Source organism: Schistocerca piceifrons, chromosome 6 (assembly GCF_021461385.2).
Source record: "Schistocerca piceifrons isolate TAMUIC-IGC-003096 chromosome 6, iqSchPice1.1, whole genome shotgun sequence".
Lineage (NCBI taxonomy): Eukaryota > Metazoa > Arthropoda > Insecta > Orthoptera > Acrididae > Schistocerca > Schistocerca piceifrons.
Genome location: NC_060143.1, coordinates 513,159,974 through 513,180,584, shown reverse-complemented (window position 1 = coordinate 513,180,584; position 20,611 = coordinate 513,159,974). Strand labels below are relative to the sequence as shown.

The window sequence follows — 20,611 nt, the reverse complement described above, 5'->3', positions numbered from 1 at the left end:
ATGTAGTGGATTATATTAGATATTTTGTCATATTTTTTATTAGAAATAGGAAGTGAATGTTCAGGGGTTGAATTTCAAGTGTAATTACAGATGGAGTAGAACTGCTTGCTAAACTGTAGCAAAACATAGTGTCACTGAATTACATGGTAACTCCTGTTGTCACAAAACTGTTTATCCAGTTCCGCCCACATGCAGATGACCGAGTGGGTTCTAGCAACGCCTAATTTCAATACGAAGTTTCAAGTACTTCTTCTAACTTAGTGTTTCAGTAGTTGAACATAAAGTAATATTCGATGGCCAAGTAAAAAAAAATTAACCTGGAACAACGTACGATTTTGGGTCTCTTAACCCTTTGTTTCCTGACATAAGAAAAAAATTACTTTTTATCATTTTCTTTGCAGAATTTATGCTATTGTGGCCTCAAATGACGGTAGGATTTTTTGTAAAATTTTATCTTATTTTTCACAACTTTTTTCTCTCCTGGTACTCAGAAGTACCGTCAGACTCCCTGGACAGAATCACAATATGCGCAGAAAAATGATCCAATTTTTATAACTAGTACTTTATTCCACATAAACATTAAATATTTTTACATTAGAAAATTAATTAACAGAAATATGATATGATATTTCCGAATTTTTTTTTAAATTTCTCATAAATTTATTCTAGAGCAACTTCACAATACATAGTAACTTAGCTATACATATCACATATTTCGTGTTAGTGATACCTCATGAAATTGTAGGAAACAGTTCTTTTTCTCATTGGAGCACAAATACACTTTACATGTACTACATTGTGAATGTGGTCTCTACTGAATTTTAATTTTCGCACACATTTCGCATCGTCCTCTTTTACAACTGAACACTGCAAAACGGTTTTCTCGATTGCCAAGATGTACATTCTTCGGAACAGAAAAGTTATCCTTCCTTCTCTTTGGGGGAGTTATTTCATCTTTACCAGAGTTTCTCTTTTTGAGATTTGGCACTTGCTGTTCATTCATTAGCCCTAGTGCCACAGCACTCCTGAATTCCAGCAGTGGCAGTGCCCCATGTAGATCACTGAAAATGACGTAAGCATTGACAAAAGCAATTTCTATTGCTCCCCAGAAGAGACGGTGCCACCATTTCTTTGATCGCCTGTCAAGACCATAAGTTGAACGTAATCTGTCTGTATGATCCACACCACCCATGTGTTTATTGTATTCACATACAATAACCGGTCGTGGTATAGTCATACTAGTTCCATCTTTCTATTTTCTTGTCACTACGCTCTGTTCAGTGCCATGGAAGTTTGACGCAAAATACACTACTTTATTTTCCCTCCATTGAAATACTGTTAGGTCTAAAGATGACTCTCTGTGATTTGATTCCCCATGGTTTAGACATTTTTCTTTAGGTAAATTCCCTGGAAAACCTTTCCTGTTTGTTCTAATTGTTTCTGTGTGAGAAAAAGTGAACAGAACAACTAATGAGAGGTAACGCATTGTTGCTACAATAAAGTGTTCGCACAACCTGACGGTACTAATAAGTCCGACTTGTATTTTCCACCTTATCTCATTCACTTGTAACGTAATGCTTCAAAGTATTATAAAAAAGCAAAGAAGGTAAGAACGTACAATGGAAAACTCAACGGAAGTTTCAATAAATTGCACACAAACTCAGGTAACACCATTGAAACAATCACATACAATCTTCTGTTTTCACAGCAGCGCGCAAAAAACAATTTCAAGCTCTGACCGCCAGAGAGGTCTATGTATTGCACAATAACATCTATGAAACAGTAGAGCAGAGATACTGTTACGTACCGACAGGCTCTCAGATCACGAAACTGCACCACGAGAAAATAATGAGAGTCAAAACTTACTGGTACTTTTAAGTACCGTCAGGCAACAAAGGGTTAAAATACTGGTGCACCACAGTTGGAAACATGTCACGTCATTGGAATAAACCCACAATCTGCTGCAGAAAATTTATAGAAATGAGGTCATCAGTGTGAGTAAGCGCACAAGGTTTATTACCCATTTAAAATGCAAAACAAGAGTTTTGACATCACAGTTGCAAGGGGCTGAGTATTATGAAAAATGTGTGAAGGTCCCCTATGGTTACTGCGGAGTAGTTGCTCTTCAAAACAGCCTCCCATACGAGCAGACCAGTTGTCTCTTTACCTGTGGTTACTCCTATTTTAGGCACTTGGTCTACGTCCGGATCTGTTTAAAAAGAATAGCTCGACGTAATCATAGAGTCGAGTTGCGCACGTCTGCTTTCATGCCCCGCAGAAAATTCGCCGCAAATAATAAACTGTAGCTGTGATTCTGCAGTCAAACAATCTATGCATTGGATAGAATTGAAAGTTTATGAAATATACAGAAATGCAAAATAAAATTTAAATGAATAACTTAATAACAAAGGTTCTGTTCTAAAGTCTGTAATTGATTATGTTGAACAATGTTTATTCTAGAAAGGACATCTCAAATAAAAGGGAAGTGGTCCTACGATATATAGTTGAAATGCAGAGAGGAAATACACTTATCAAACGCAGTAAAGCCGCGTTGATGGCAATACGAGGATGGTAGCGAAATGCCAAAAGCAAATAGTCATGAAAGATTCACTAAAACGAAGTCCATTTCGTTATCACAACACACGAAACATTCATCAGCTCAAAACAGTTCAAAGTTCAGCGTGATGATTCACAAACTGACACACGCAAAGCAACGAATAGTTACTCATACTCTGTCTATGGTCAGTTTCGTGATACGAGCAGAAGTTAGAGCCCTAGTCGGGAGCACATTCAGACCACCCGAAATATAAGGTCTCTTCACAAGTATGATAGTGGACGCTCACCACCCAGAATCAAACACTTCCTTGATCTAATTACGCACGTTACCGCAGGCAGGTCTGTCTTCTTCAAAACATAAAGTGTCCGGAATCTCTCCCTTGACTTCTTCATTCGAGAAGTCCCGGTCTTCTATCGACTCCCATAGTATTCCGCTACTATGTGATTTGCCACTGGCTGAAGGCCATCCCCACCAGAAATACATCGTTCTTAATTTGGCCTAGACGCGTGGTCTAGGTGTCAGTCCGGCTTTCGCCGCCGTGCAGTGCTGACGTGTTGTTATTTCCGCCTGCGGAGCGCGCGCGCTCGCTGTTGTTTACATTTCAGCGGCCGTCACTTACGTGTCGCTTACGTGCACTAGAATCACGGCCAACCGTTTTCGAAAATCAACTTCACGTTTCAACTTCTGCAACGACTACGCACGACCAAAGGCCTTGGAAGTGGAACGCTTCCTACGCGACGTTGCTACGATCCCAGCTTCCGACATCTTGGGCATCCATTTGTCCATATTAAGCAGTACTGTGTACGTCAAAGTCGGAAATGACGCGGTATGTGAAAGAATACTTCCTGACACCAACCATGGATTACGCTTTTGCCACGCCGACGGCAATGTCGGAGCGGTCACTGTCGACCATGCCGGCTTAGGAATGCGTACCGTACGAGTTTTCGAACTCCCGTTCGAGCTTCCGGCGGAAGACGTTATCGCGGCTTTCCGCCCCTATGGCACTGTACATGGCCATACTGCCGAACGCTGGGCGCAATTCCAAACGTACCCCGTTCTTAACGGTGTATGGCAGATCACCATCGACCTCCATCGCCACGTGCCATCATACCTGCAAATTAGCGGGTGCCGCGCGGTTGTCATATACGACGGCCAACCCAAGACCTGTTCCGGGTGCGGCAAAGAAGGCCACCTCAGATCTGAGTGTCTTCAGCGACGAATAACCCAATTGCCAGCCGCTACCGTGGCACCTCCGGCTCCGACTACGGTTTTACCGCTCCCCTACGCATCGGCGCTCTCTTCTCCTCCCACCGGCCGCCGCCCATCGGACCACGTACCGGTGACCCTTCCAGCTGCTACGGATACCGCCGGGGCCGACCCGTCGCGCATAAAGCCTGACGCTACTCCGGCGCCACTACCAAAAGAGACGACTTCCGACACCCACCCGCCTGAACATACGGACGCCCCTTCATTCGACGTTCCCGCGACGGCTTTCCTCTCAGAGCGACGCGACTCCCTTCCGTCTTCCGACACGGAGGGACGAACCCGCAAACAACGTTCACCTAAGAGGCGCAAGAGGAGGCGCCGTACGGTCTCGGGACGGGACGGATCACCTCCCCCTGATGCTCCAGAGGCCGTCCGACCCGAAGAGGCCTCGGAGAACCTACACGACGATACGAATGACGACAACATGACGCCGACTGTGGATGTGTCGATGCCTACTCTACTGGCTCGCTCAGGTGCTCCTGAACCAATGGACTCCACCGATGCGACTGCCGCCGAGACGCCCTCCGCCCCTACGACCGAAGTGGAACGTACGACCATCACAACGACAACGCCTTCAGTGGTGTGGAGTGAGGACGTCGATGAGGAGCCGGACCACACGCTGGGGACAGAGTTACCCCAGACGGAAGCATCGTTACGCCGCTGATAACACCGTCAGGCGGCGTACGGCACGACTCGCCGTTGCCTCGCCCTCTTCTTCCTCCGCCGGTGGAGTTCCCCTCCACGGCCGGGTACGGCTCCAAACCTACCGAATAGCTCTCCCGTGAAACTTCAACTGCTGCGAGAGATGATATGGGCGTCGGACGACGACATCGCACTGCTACAGGAAGTACACCTGGCCACACTTCCAGGCGTCGCGGGATATAACACTTATCCTTCTCCTGGTGACCACCTGGGACGAGGCGTAGCCATCTACGCCAGAGAAGGTATTCCAGTGGCCGATATCACAGACCTTCCATCTGCCAGAGGCATGGCCGTCACCGTCATGGGGACGCGTATCGTCAACATTTACGCTCCGTCAGGCTCCACCCGCAGACGCGACAGGGCACTCTTCTATTCAGAGGAAATCGCTCCTTTGTTTCTTGGACGCTGCGACCATTACTTGCTTGGGGGTGATTTTAATTGTGTCTTGCACCCCAAAGATCAAGTGCCCCGCTACAACACCTGTCAAGAACTGCGTCTTGTCGTCCGAGATCTGTTGCTCCGCGACACTTGGGAAGTTCAGCACGGCGACGCGCCTGGACAAACTTACCAGACGAGTCACTCCGCGAGCCGCCTTGATAGAATTTACGTCTCTCGGGAACTCACACCTGCAGTCCCAGGTGCAGAACTTTGGCCCCTGGCCTTTTCGGACCACTGTGCCTACATCTGCAATATTCTCTTCCCCAAGCAAGTGGTCTGGCGTAGTCGTGCACCGTGGAAGCTAAACTCCTCCCATCTTCATGATCCCGAATGTCTTCAACGTGTTACCGAGACATGGGCCACCTGTGAACGTCGCTTACCTAAATACCGCACGACCTTGACCTCGTGGCTGGAATGTGCCAAACCTGCCATTCGACGTACTTTGATTCAGTATGGAAAGGAAGTTGCTATGTGGCGCCGGCACACTACCGACTATTTCTACGCCGTTCTCCGCGACCTGGACGCCCAACCGCCCACCCCCGACACCCAGATGGAACGCAGCAGGATTAAGGCGCAAATTGTAACTTTGACACGCCGTAGACTGCAGAGGGCTGTGGTGCGAACCCGATGTCAAGATTCGGCGGAACAAGAACATCCGACCATGCATCATATTGCCTCCGATAGGAAACATCGACGACAACAACTCATCACCGAGATCACCACCTGTCGCGGCCAGCACGTCACTTGCCAGGCCGAAATCGTCAGTGCCTTTGTCGACCACTACCGCACAATGTACCAGGAGGAGACTACCAACAACCACGCAGAGGAGTCTGTGTTACCACACGTAACTCGCAGCCTCACCAGCGACGAAGCGGACGAGCTGATGGAGCCCATTACGCGTGACGAAATCCACGATGCAATCAAAAAAAACCGAGCGAGGTGGCGCAGTGGTTAGACACTGGACTCGCATTCGGGAGGACGACGGTTCAATCCCACGTCCGGCCATCCTGATTTAGGTTTTCCGTGATTTCCCTAAATCGCTCCAGGCAAATGCCGGGATGGTTCCTCTCAAAGGGCAGGGCCGACTTCCTTCCCCGTCCTTCCCTAAACCGATGAGACCGATGACCTCGCTGTCTGGTCTCTTTCCCCAAAACAACCAACCAACCAACCAATCAAAAAAGGTGCTCTGAATAAGTCACCTGGTGTCGACGGATTGCCGATAGAATTTTATCGCGCTTTCTTCACACTAATGGCGTCACGGTGGACAACGATGTTTCATGAACTGCTGACGCCGTACCGCCGTCCTTCGTCACGGGAATTATTATACCCATCCACAAACCGACACCAGGTGTGACGACTGCACATTACCGTCCCATGACTCTGCTTAACGCAGACTGTAAAATTTTTACACGCCTACTGGCAACGCGATGCCGCAAGGTCCTGCCTAGCGTTCTATCCCCGGAACAGACAACTCCGGGCGGCTCAGTTAATATACACACGGCCACAGGAGAATGTCGCGATTTAATTGCACTGACAGCGGCGTGCAGACTCCGCGCCACAGTGGTTGCCATTGATTTTGACAGCGCATTCGACAAAGTGCGGCATCTTTTTCTGTTCTCAGTGATGAACCGCATAGGTTTCCCACCAGCCTTTATCGACGTGATCCGGCGCCTGTACGGCACCGCCGAATCGCTGATTCAGGTTAATGGCCGTGTGGCGGGACCAGTGGCGATCCGGCGTTCCGTACGGCAAGGCTGCCCACTTTCGACCCTACTCTATGCCATAAGCCTGGAGCCACTCATCGGGAGTCTGACGCGCCACCTTTCTGGTCTCACTTTGCGACAGCACAGTTTTCGATGTCGTGCGTATGCGGACGACCTCCTCCTCTTGATCCGCTCACGGAGTGAAACGCACACGGTACTTGATTTGATATCAACGTACGGCACTGCAGCGGGCAGTAACATGAATGTGGCTAAATCCGCGGCGATGCCCATTGGACGCGGCCTCTCACACGACGACTTAGCACCTCTCCCGTGTGTACAAAAACTACGATACCTTGGTATCATTTTCACCTCCACCGTGCACCGCTCCGCTGCCATCAATTTTCGGCGTGCACTCCAAACCATCCGCACGACGGTGCGACAAAATCTTCTCCGACGACTCGATTCTTTACAACGTGTCCAATACCTCAATCAACATGTCCATATTGCACAGGTCCTCCCGCTGCCATCAACTATTGGCCGCAGCCTCCAGGCTGCCTTCGGATACTTCCTTACGGCCGGTACGCTCTTTAAGGTCCGCTACGACACGCTCACCCTTCCCCCGCGAGCCACGGCCTTGTCAATGTGCGACTCCGCGCGGCGTCCTTGTACATGTCCACCACGCACAAGCAGTGGCACGGGGGCACCTCCCTTACGCGCAGCTTGCTGGAAATTCTTGTGCCCGCGACCATAACACCACCAGTACCAGTCGGACACATCACGCACCAGCTGACGCACATTTCTGATTTCATCGTCGACTTCAGTTATGCTCACACACACTTACCGACCACGCGTTCTCCTCGACCTAAATATTTTTACACCCCACTCCTTCGTTCCATATCCAGCAACAATATCGAACTGAGACATCCGTCCACGCGGTGGCCCACGGTTTGGCGTCACATCCACGAGCCTTTTCTTCCCTCCAGCGTCCGGGCAACATGGTACCAAGTCGCAAATGAAAAATTCGCCACAAATCATCGTCTTCACGCCATCGGACTAAAGGACTCTCCACTTTGTTCCATTTGCCACCTCGTGGATGACGATGTCCATCAACTGACTTGTGCTGCCACCAGTGACGTCTGGAAACTTGCCCGACAGTTCGTTGCCTGTTACCTCCGCATTCCGCCGGACTCGATTGACCCACGGACTTTTATCCATCCTCAGAATACTTATTTCCCCGCCACCAAAAATCATGCGATTGTATGGGTCAAGGGATGGACGATCACCTACATGTATAATGATGGCGACAAATCTCGCCTTGATTTGTGGCAGTACTTACAAACCGCCCACAGTGAAGTCGAACACCGACAGCGCTACCGCGCCATCTTCGCCAACTACCTACATGCGATCTTTACGTCACCCCCGCTCAGTTGGATGGTGCCCCACACTGACAACACGCCCGCCCCCCCTGCTGACATCTGAGACCCCCCAAGCTACTTTCTACATTGTAACCCACAGTGGAGTAGGCACATGGACACGCGCCTCCTTTCTTTTATGCACTACGCCAGAAAACACTAGTTTTTCAAAATGGGTCAAATGGCTCTGAGCACTATGGGACTTAACATCTGTGGTCATCAGTCCCCTAGAACTTAGAACTACTTAAACCTAACTAACCTAAGGACATCACACACATCCATGCCCGAGGCAGGATTCGAACCTGTGACCGTAGCAGTCGCGCGGTTCCGGACTGAGCGCCTGAACCGCTAGACCACCGCGGCCGGCACTAGTTTTCCCCTCACTCCACTGTATATTGCTTCACACCTTTTAACTTGCATCAATATTATTATTCTTTTTTTTTCTTTCCCTACACCTTGTTCATAAAAAACAAATTGCTCGCCTTGTACGAGTGTAATTGTCTTGTGTTATTTTCGCCGGAAGGATGACATTTCTGTTGTATTTAAGTTTGTACCAATAAAGATCTTTTGTTCATTTACCCTGTTCCTGGTAAAAAAAATGAGGTAGCGTCTTTGATTCATAATCAAAACGTCTTCGGTCCCGGGTTCCATCCCCGCCACTGCCTAAATTTTGATAAATAATCAGCGTTGGCGGCTGAAGACTTCCGGCATAAGAAGTCAGCCTCATTCTGCCAACGGCCTTGTCAAAGAGGGCGGAGGAGCGGATAGAGGGTCAGGGCACTCTCTTGTCCTAGGGGTGGGAAATTGCCCCTAAAGGCGGAAGAATCAGCGATGATCAACGACATGAGGATGCAGAAGGCAATGGAAACCACTGCATTAAAGACACGTAACGTGTATCCACAGGACATGTGGCCTGTAATTGAAGAAGTGTCATGAAGACCTCTCCATTGGCAAAAGATTCCGGAATAGTCCCCCATTCGGATCTCCGGGAGGGGACTGCCAAGGGGGAGGTTACCATGAGAAAAAGATTGAATAATCAACGAAAGGATAACGTTCTACGAGTCGGGGCGTGGAATGTCAGAAGCTTGAACGTGGTAGGGAAACTAGAAAATCTGAAAAGGGAAATCCAAAGGCTCAATCTAGATATAGTAGGGGTCAGTGAAGTGAAGTGGAAAGAAGACAAGGATTTCTGGTCAGATGAGTATCGGGTAATATCAACAGCAGCAGAAAATGGTATAACAGGTGTAGGATTCGTTATGAATAGGAAGGTAGGGCAGAGGGTGTGTTACTGTGAACAGTTCAGTGACCGGGTTGTTCTAATCAGAATCGACATCAGACCAACACCGACAACGATAGTTCAGGTATACATGCCGACGTCGCAAGCTGAAGATGAACAGATAGAGAAAGTGTATGAGGATATTGAAACGGTAATGCAGTATGTAAAGGGGGACGAAAATCTAATAGTCATGGGCGACTGGAATGCAATTGTAGGGGAAGGAGTGGAAGAAAAGGTTACAGGAGAACATGGGCTTGGGACGAGGAATAAAAGAGGAGAAAGACTAATTGAGTTCTGTAACAAGTTTCAGCTAGTAATAGCGAATACCCTGTTCAAGAATCACAAGAGGAGGAGTAGGCTGAAGTTCAAGACATTAGTCAGGAAGAATCAATGCGCAAAGAAGTGGGATACGGAAGTACTAAGGAATGACGAGATACGTTTGAAGTTCTCTAACGCTATAGATGCAGCAATAAGGAATAGCGCAGTAGGCAGTACAGTTGAAGAGGAATGGACATCTCTAAAAAGGGCCATCACAGATGTTGGGAAGGAAAACATAGGTTCAAAGAAGGTAGCTGCGAAGAAACCATGGGTAACAGAAGAAATACTTCAGTTGATTGATGAAAGGAGGAAGTACAAACATGTTCCGGGAAAATCAGGAATACAGAAATACAAGTCGCTGAGGAATGAAATAAATAGGAAGTGCAGGGAAGCTGAAACGAAATGGCTGCAGAAAAATGTGAAGACATCGAAAAAGACATGATTGTCGGAAGGACAGACTCAGCATACAGGATAGTCAAAACAACCTTTGGTGACATTAAAAGCAACGGTGGTAACATTAAGAGTGCAACGGGAATCCCACTGTTAAATGCAGAGGAGAGAGCAGATAGGTGGAAAGAATACATTGAAAGCCACTATGAGGGTGAAGATTTGTGTGATGTGATGGAAGAAGAAACAGGAGTCGATTTAGAAGAGATAGGGGATCCAGTATTAGAATCGGAATTTAAAAGAGCTTTGGAGGACTTACGGTCAAATAAGGCAGAAGGTATAGATAACATTCCATCAGAATTTCTAAAATCATGGGGGGAAGTGGCAACAAAACGACTATTCACGTTGGTGTGTAGAATATATGTGTCTGGCGACATACCATCTGACTTTCGGAAAAGCATCATCCACACAATTCCGAAGACGGCAAGAGCTGACAAGTGCAAGAATTATCGCACAATCAGCTTAACAGCTCATGCATCGAAGCTGCTTACAAGAATAATATACATAAGAATGGAAAAGAAAATTGAGAATGCGCTAGATGACGATCAGTTTGGCTTTAGGAAAATTCTGACGTTACGGCTAATAATGGAAGCAAGGCTAAAGAAAAATCAAGACACTTTCATAGGATTTGTCGACCTGGAAAAAGCGTTCGACAATATAAAATGGTGCAAGCTGTTCGAGATTCTGAAAAAAGTAGGGGTAAGCTATAGGGAGAGACGGGTCATATACATTATGTATAACAACCAAGAGGGAATAATAAGAGTGGACGATCAAGAACGAAGTGCTCGTATTAAGAAGGGTGTAAGACAAGGCTGTAGCCTTTCGCCACTACTCTTCAATCTGTACATCGAGGAAGCAATGATGTACATAAAAGAAAGGTTCAGGAGTGGAATTAAAATACAAGGTGAAAGGATATCAATGATACGATTCGCTGATGACATTGCTATCCTGAGTGAAAGTGAAGAAGAATTAAGTGATCTGCTGAACGGAATGAACAGTCTAATGAGTACACAGTATGGTTTGAGAGTAAATCGGAGAAAGACGAAGGTAATAAGAAGTAGTAGAAATGAGAACAACGAGAAACTTAACATCAGGATTGATGGTCACGAAGTCAATGAAGTTAAGGAATTCTGCTACCTAGGCAGTAAAATAACCAATGACGGACGGAGCAAGGAGGACACCAAAAGCAGACTCGCTATGGCAAAAAAGGCATTTCTGGCCCAGAGAAGTTTACTAATATCAAATACCGGCCTTAATTTGAGGAAGAAATTTCTGAGGATGTACGTCTGGAGTACAGCATTGTATGGTAGTGAAACATGGACTGTGGGAAAACCAGAACAGAAGAGAATCGAAGCATTTGAGATGTGGTGCTATATACGAATGTTGAAAATTAGGTGGACTGATAAGGTAAGGAATGAGGAGGTTCTACGCAGAATCGGAGAGGAAAAGAATATGTGGAAAACACTGATAAGGAGAAGGGACAGGATGATAGGACATCTGCTAAGACATGAGGGAATGAGTTCCATGGTACTAGAGGGAGCTGTAGAGGGCAAAAAACTGTAGAGGAAGACAGAGATTGGAATACGTCATGCAAATAATTGAGGACGTAGGTTGCAAGTGCTACTCTGAGATGAAGAGGTTAGCACAGGAAAGGAATTCGTGGTGGGCCGCATCAAACCAGTCAGTAGACTGATGAGCAAAAAAAAAAAGTTCTACAGACTCGATTTCTACATCTACAAGGATACTCCGCAAATTACATTCAATTGAATGGCAGACGGTTTATCGAACTACCGTCACAATTCTCTGTTATTCCAATCTCGTACAGCGAGCTGGAAGAACGAACATCTATATCTAACCGTGCGAGCTCTGATTTCCCTTAATTTATCATGGTGATCGATTCTCCCTATGCAGGTCGGCATCAACAAAATATTTTCTCATTCACAGGGGAAAGTTGGTGATTGGAATTTCTTGAGAAGATCCCTCCGCAACGAAAAACGTCTGTGTTTCAATGATATCCATCCCAAATCCTGTATCATTTCAGGGACACTTTCTCCCCTACTTCGCGATAATACAAAAAGTGCTGCTCTTCTTTGAACTTTTACAATGTACTGTGTCAGTTCTATCTGGTAAGGACCACACCAGTCTGCAGTATTCTCAAACAGGACGAACAAGCGTACTGTAGACAGTCTCTTTAGTAGATCTGTTACATTTTCTGAGTGTTCTGCCAATAAAATGCAGTCATAGGTAAGCATTTCCCACAACATTTTCTATGTGTTCCTTTCAATTTAAGTTCGTAATTGTCATTCCTAGGTATTTAGTTGAATTTACGACCTTTACATTTGACTGATTTATCGTGTAACCGAAGTTTAACGGATTCCTTGTAGCATTCATGTGCATGACCTCACTCTTTTCGTTATTTAGGATCAAAAAATGGTTCAAATGGCTCTGAGCACTATAGGACATCTGAGGTCATCAGTCCCCTAGAACTTAGAACTACTTAAACCTAACTAACCTAAGGAAATCACACACATCCATGCCCGAGGCAGGATTCGAAACGTAGCGGTCGCGCGATTCCAGACTGAAGCGCCTAGAATAACTCGGCCACGCCGGCCGGCTATTTAGAGTCAATTGCAAATTTTCACACCATAAAGAAATATTTTCTAAATCGTTTTGCAATTTGCTTTGATCTTCTGATGACTTTACTTGTCCATAAACGACAGCGTCATCTGCGAACAACCTAAGACGGCTGCTCAGTTTGTCTCCCAAATCGTTTATATAGAAAAGGAACAGCAAATGGCCTATAACACTACATTGGGGTACGCCAGAAGTCTCTTTTGATTCAAGCTGACCACTTCCCGGACTAAACTAACGCATGACAGCAACATTTAAATTAAGGACTTTTATAAACATTCTGTCACACTCAGATAATTTATAGTAATTATAAGTCAAGATTTCTCCATTAATAAATAAGCCACTATTCTTGTAAAAAGGTGCTCACAATAAATGACAACAGATTGTCTTTCTGTACTGTTAGGCGTGCTTGACACAAGTGCCTTTTGGATCTCTGTTCAATTGTGGTGTCGACTTGCACACAGGACTGGCCATTTTTAAATCAGCACAGTTCTTTTAATATTAACTGCAATCAAGATTTAAATGAAGTTACTGGCAAAATACATTAAATAAATTCGCAAGTACGACAAAATGTGAGGTATTCTTGCTGTCTCATTTGCTGTGTAATGTGGAGGGTACAATGTTCTGACAAACATTTGCGTAACAAACAACTTATAAAAGACGTCATAAGTCCATATACAAAATAGATACAGGTGAGTGGCTTTCAGGTATGATAGCTGCCGTCCAATGATATCATCTAATATATCGTTTGTTGTTATTGCATGAAGCGATTAAAATTGTTGATCGGAAGTTCATTGTGAAAATGTTTATTCGCTGTGAAACATTAGTTTCTGTAGTTTTAAAGATATTGAAATACTGTTGTGTCATTGGATGTGCCTCATTTTTTCTGAGATCGAAGATATATTAAGATTTTCACTACTATTTGACTGTGAGTTATTGTAGATTGTCAAAGAGCTGTAAGAGGAAATCATTCAATTTGTCTCAGCCCACCATTGCTGTGAGATTAGCCGGTCCCCCTAAGCGATCGATGCGTTGTCGAAACGGGATTTTCCTCATTTCCGAAGAAGCCTTTGCGCCCACCACACATGTGCTCGCCAGCAATGGCGGCTGCCTCTCGACCAGCTGCGGCACTTTGAGATCAAAAATGGTTCAAATGGCTCTGAGCACTGTGGGACCGAACATCTCAGGTCATCAGTCCCTTAGAACTTAGAACTACTTAAACCTAACTAACCTAAGGACAGCACACACGTCCATGCCCGAGGCAGGATTCGAACCTGCGACCGTAGCCGTCGCGTGGTTCCAGACTGAAGCGCCTAGAACCGTTCGGCCACACCGGCCGGCCACTTTGAGATCCTGGGGCTGTCCACCAGCGCTCAGGCGTGCAAGCAAATTCATCTCTTACCGGTACTGGGGTGTTGTTTAGCTCGCCTAATTTACGGGTAACTTTACAAAAGGAGGAAGGGAGGAAAGGTATCAGCATTGGTCTTGTTAAACAAATTGCTGCAATACTTGCCAGAAATGTTTTAGGGAAAACATAAATGAAATATCACGTGGAGTTATTATGCTGTTTCTCATATTGCGCACTCCATGCTTGGGAGACCTTAGAACTCAATAGGATCCTGCTTACCTGGTATAACTATTACCACGCTGTTGTTCAGTTTAGCTCATAAGAATAAAAACTAATAGTGTTAAATGTAAAAGCTGTTAAGGCATTCGTGGCCGCTTATTGAGAAACTGCCTGCTAGCTTCTGTCTCGGGTTCTTCGGCCGACGTTGGTCTGATGATTTTTCCCAAGTTTCACCAGCATGAGTGGTTGGTATTTTCAAGCCCGTGTGGATTTGCTAGTCTCCCATCGGGCGCCTCCCCGGGTGGCGGATAGGGAAACGCTCACCAGATATGGTGGGTACTGGGGAAATAAAATACCCAGGGCGGACCAAAACTAACAAGCCTCCGCCCCTCTAACAAGGGAAGGGGGTTGGCGGCAGGAAGGGCATACAAGAGAGCAGACTAAGGTGGTACGGACACTTACAGAGAAAAGGGGAAGAGTATATCGGAAACAGAGTTGAAGATATAAAGACTGAAGGAGCGAGAAGGAGAGGAAGACCGAAGATGAGGTGGAAGGATAAGATATCCGGGACCTAAGGGAGAAAGGATGGAAGAAGGAAGAGGCAACGGATAGAGTACTATGGAGAAGAAGGATCCAGAAGAGCAACGCCGACCCTACGTGACGTGGGACAAGGCGACGATAAAGAAGAAGAAGAAGAAGAAGAAGAAGAAGTGGCTTGCATTTTCAAAGTTTCACCCTCCATTGCTGGTGGTTAACTGGAGCCGAGCTCGAGGCCACAAACCATACCGTACATGGCACGCCAATGTCCAAGGGCTTCTCCGCGGTCATTTCCGGTACGGCTCTCTTGCTACCTGCGACGTCGGCCGAAGAATCCGAGACAAAAGCCAGCAGGCAGTTTGTCAACAAGCGGCCATGGAAGCCTTAACAATTTTTGTATTTCGCCGCTACGGGGAGGAAATTTGCAGATTGTACCGACGCCTTGATCAACGACGGAGGAAGGAAGCGCGATTGATGTCCTCTCTCTCGCCTTTCTGTCGTGATGCCGGGATGAAGGTGCTACACCGAAGTTCTTCAAACCTAAGCGCCTATTCACTACCGATCAAACACATCGTATCTACTACAGAATGAACGAGCTTTTCTTCGTGAGCGAATTCATACAACACGGAGAGACTTGGCAAGAACGGATCAGGAACTTTTGGACATTTTCTATCAACTATGCAGCATCATGCATCGAGACGACTGGGACAAAATCGACAGCATCACCCACAGGAGCATGCAGAACGAAATCTTCAAATGTGTGTGAAATCTTATGGCACTTAACTGCTAATATCATCAGGCCCTAAGCTTACACACTACTTAACCTAAATTATCCTAAGGACAAACACACACACCCATGCCCGAGGGAGGACTCGAACCTCCGCCGGGACCAGCCACACAGTCCATGACTGCAGCGCCCAAGACCGTTCGGCTAATCCCGCGCGGCTATGCAGAACGAACTCGAGCGTTGCACTGAGCAGCAGAAGAAGAAACTTGCAAGATGCCGGCAGCAGACTGACAAGGCGATTCCCAACATGTCACGCACAGTGGTCAACCTCACTGAACGACAACTGACCGAAGAGGAAGTATCCGTGCTTCGAAAAGGAGGTAATTTCGTTGTCATCCCGAGAACTGTACCTATCAAGGACATCATTGCTAAAACCGAAGCTGCCATTCGGGGCCTTCCTTGTGAAAGAGCAGAGGAAATATGCACTGAAACAGCCAGAATACTGCGCCGAGCAAAATCACCGGCTTGGAACCTGAAGAAACAAGAGGTACAAGCTATCAAGGATCTTAACGCCGACAAGAGGATGTGGTACTGCCTGCTGATAAGGAAAATGCCACCGTCGTAATTAAGACGGAAGATTATGAGCAGAACATCCGGGACCTATTAGATCCGACGACGTGCCGAAAACTAAGGACAAATCCTCCACAGCGTATCGCAAGGGATACGAATCGGTTAATCAAGGTGTCTTGTCTGCCTGCGGACATACTGAGGAACCTGGGCAACACAGAAGCCCAACCACCTCGGCTGTGTGGATTACCTAAGATGCATAAGAATAGCGCTCCACTAAGAACGATTGTTAGCGCTCCTGGCTCACCGATGTATAAACCGTCAGAACACTTGGCCTCTCTGTTCCAGCAGTAGGTGGGGAATACTGGCGCATGCATAAATGACTCAGGACATTTCATTGAGAAACTGAAGGAATTCAAACCTGCACCAAACGACATGCTGGTCAGCTTTGGTGTTGTTTCTTTGTTTACGAAAGTGCCGCTCAGTGACTCTCTGGAGTACATCGGTTCATTTTCCCGCAAGATATCGCGAAGCTCTTTCATGCATGTCTCACCACGAGCTATTTCAAGTAGAATATTAACTTCCACAAACACTTGGAAGACGTCGCCATGAGCAGTCATCTTAGTCCAGTGGTGGCCAGTTTCCTAGTGCAACATTTCGAAGCATAGGCACTGGATTTGGTACCTTGTAAACCTAAGGTGTGGTACAGATACGTCCATGATACCTTCGTCGTGTGGAGCCATGGTGAAGAAAAGCTCGCTGACTTCCTAAGAAATTTGAACTGCCTCCATGCCAAATCAAAATTGACCATGGAAGTAGAAAAGGGCAAAGAACTGCCATTTCTAGATGTGCTGGTCACAAAGGATGGTGAAAGCCTGAGACACGGTGTGCACCGAAAACCGACACACACAGACAGATACCTGCACAAACTTTCAAATCAATAACCGAGCCAGAAAAATGGCATTATTAATACGTTCGTAACGCGAGCAAGACGAAAATGTGAGCCACTGCACTTCAGCCGCGAAACACAACACTTGGAAAGCGTTCTGAGGAGCAATGGGTACTCCACAAGTTATATTAGAAATACAACAGAACCAAACTCTCGGCGAAATGACAAATTAGAAAAAGAAAGACAGACAGAATCGGCCGTATATGGCGCAAACACGGCGTAAAGACTATTTCAAACCGATAATGAAGGTGAGTGTCTCAGATCGGCAGAGGAGAAAAGGGACCCACTTGCAATGTCGGGAATATACTGCATACCATGCACATATGGATAAGTTTATGTCGGAATGACTGGACGATCAATTAACACCAGGATCACAAATCATAAGCAGCATTGCAAGTTGGGTCAGGTGGAGAAATCGGCTGTGGCAGAGCACGCGCTGTGTGAGAAGGACCACGTAGTAAAATCCGCCGCCAAGGAAGTTGTGGCTGTAGAGAAGAACTAACACATCCGTTGCTCAGAGAAGCTGTAGAAATACATAAACACGAGTACAGCTTCAACAACAGAGAAGAAAGTCTCAAGGCACACGGGTCCTGGATTCCCGTGGTGCAGCGAACGACCGTCGCAACAGCAAGAGGAGAACCGCACCGGAAATGACTGCGGAGAAGCCATTGGACGTGGGCGCGCCAGGTACATATAGTCTGCGGCCGCAAGCCCGGTTCCAGTCCACCACCAGAAATGGAGGGTGAAACTTCGACAATGCCAGCCTCCCGTGCTGGCAAAACGTCAGAAAAATCATGTGACTAACGTCCGCCGAAGAACCCGAGAAAGAAGTCAGTAGGCAGTTTGTCAGTGGCATATGTCTCACAGTAAATATCTCTCAATTGTCTTGAAACTAAGCTAAATTAAAGAAGAAAAAATATCCTGTTGGCATTTCAATGATGCTACCAAACCCTTCAATTGCGAACGTCATAAAATTCTAAAATGGTACAGCATCGAAGACGTTTCCCTTGCATTGATGGGCTTGTAGCTTCAGAACAGAAACAGGATCCAGAAGAAAAACTAACTTCGGAAATGGTTTCCTCACAGAGTATGATGCTTGGCGCACTCCTGTTCTTGACCTACATTCTCGTGAATTGTTTCTCAAAGACTGTGGATGACTTTTCAAGGCCAGTGACATTGGATGATGATACAAGTACACTGATATGGAGGGTACAACACATCCATAACAGTCAACCCAATGAGAATAATGGATAAAGCGTCCAATTCTGGTATTGTGCTTGTGCATTTCATAGTTCGCGCTAAATCCACTCAGTATTTAGTATAAATACTATTAGGAGTAAATGTGTTGCCACTCAAGTATGAGAATCACTAGGTCCCTAAAGATACTTTCAAGGTGTTCAGCTATCATTACACATGCCAGGAATACTGTTTGCAATTTCACACAGTGAGAAAGATTTGTAAGTGCAAAGCAGGCAGAACTGAGCTTTTTGGGTAACGTATGTACTCATGTTCTCGTGCTACCTCAGTTTATTATCTGGTTAGATTTGTAAAAACTTGACACCAGTTTTGATTGACTGCAATCTAATTAGACATGGTGGGTTGCTTTTTGTACACTACCGTTTTTTTATCTTTGTAGTCATTGTCAGATTAGAACAAATTTTTGTTTGTTTCTCTTGTTATTAAAGGTTTTGAAATAGTTGGTTTTAGGTTGCTGGTTATTCCGTTTTAAATTGAAAGTGTCACACACATGGAGATGGCACGTTTTACACAACCTGTTTGATGTAACTTTGTTAATTTATATATAGTCCACGCTTATCTGACGGTCATTTCCAATCTCTTAAGTAGAACCAACGACATATAGGATGCAGGGTTTACAGTACGCTGCAAGCTGGCATTTATTTTTTCATGAGTGGTACATTAACTCTTATTTACTTCACCACTTTAAAAATTGTCATAAGTTCCGTGTTTTGTCTGTAAAATTTAACTTAAGGCAGTTTTCCGTTCTTAGTTTGTTCTCAGAGCTGAAGATACTTGCTCAGTGAATTGATACTTGGCATCACACGTTATTGTTTTATAATGTACGTGATCTAGACAATTAAAAATATTTTCTTTTAATTTTTTTTTTTATTTTTAAGACATCACCACTGCCATTTCTAGCTCCAGTTGCTGGTCTACAGCATTCACTGCTTTATATATTTTATGTAGTTAAGTCATGGTTATTATATTCTCTTTCAAAATTTGTTATTTTGTTGCAGATGTGGTAGTATAGGTGTTGCGGCTGGATGTGTATTGGACACACCGAATCCCAGCTTGCCATACCCACAGTGCTGCCCACAGTTAAAATGTTGATGGCAGCAACTGATATCTCACATTACTCCCACGGTGGACCTTACAGCCATGTGTATTCGTAGTAAATAATAGTTTTAGAATACCAACATTTCTTATGTAACTTTTTTACTATCTGTAGTGTACTAAAAATTTAAATAAAGCTGGATTTTCATTTCCATGAGTGCATAGCAGTCAATAAACGTACAGCATTTTTTGAATGAAGGAAAAAAGAAACATAAAATACTTAATTACATTCTTTACTTACTGAAATAAAAATGTAATTGCTCTCTTAAGACACAGTTTAGAGTTGGGTAGCATGTAATACTTATGCTTATTTGATTGGTCTGTTCGCTACTACACAGAAATTTTCAACGGGTTTTCCTCACATCAGTAACTTACGACATATCAAATAAACAAACTTTCTAAATTATTTGTTTAATATATGTTAATGTTATTGTTATACAGTTGGCAAGTCATTCACAGTACCAAAACAAAATGAAGATATAGTGAAGAGGTGATAGCAACATTTTAACCATAGTCATGCTACACCAACTAAATCATTTTATTTCGTTTACAGCTGTGTTGAGGAACCAAAGATCATGAAGCCAAAAAACAGAAGATCCAAATCTACATTATAAAACATGACAATATATTTCCTGATGTCTTACTCCAGTGAATACTTTATCTGTACCATTATATGCAACAAGTTAAAAATGGTAGAAATTGAAGTCATTCATTTCCCTATATTGGTGCACAACGATTGTTTTCCGAGTCATAACACTTTCATCTCGTTCGATGCTGTTTCATTCTGAACATGCCTGTATACCAATCATCTCATCTAATCATAAACAGAATCATATGTTCCATTAGCTTGGTAAAGAACTCAAACAACTTAATACACTCGGATATCATAGCTCATCAAACCTCCTGACATACGAAGCCATTTCTGTTTTGGAAGGATCCTCTTACATACGTCAAATATTTGAGTTTTAATAGCTACAGTGTAAGGATCAAGATGGAATGAAGAACATCACTTTTCTCAGAATGCGTAATATTAGAGGAGCTGTATATGGTATACTTTCACGGCGGATCTAATGAATTTACAGTGTCAGGACTTACACTAGATTGGAACATTAGGTCAGTGTGAACTGGCAGGAGATACAGATCTGTTTATTCTGCATGCAGT

General features: G+C 45.1%; 1 protein-coding gene across 1 annotated transcript in view; it reads left to right on the top strand.

Annotated features, from left to right (window-relative positions):
- Positions 1-19,601, top strand: part of LOC124802785 — a 64,027-nt gene extending 44,426 nt beyond the window's left edge. The window contains exon 3 of the mRNA XM_047263785.1: positions 19,353-19,601. Within this exon, the coding sequence (XP_047119741.1) occupies positions 19,353-19,446 (94 nt within the window). The 3' untranslated portion in view covers positions 19,447-19,601. The remainder of the gene's footprint in view (positions 1-19,352) is intronic.
- Positions 19,602-20,611: the final 1,010 nt, after the last annotated feature.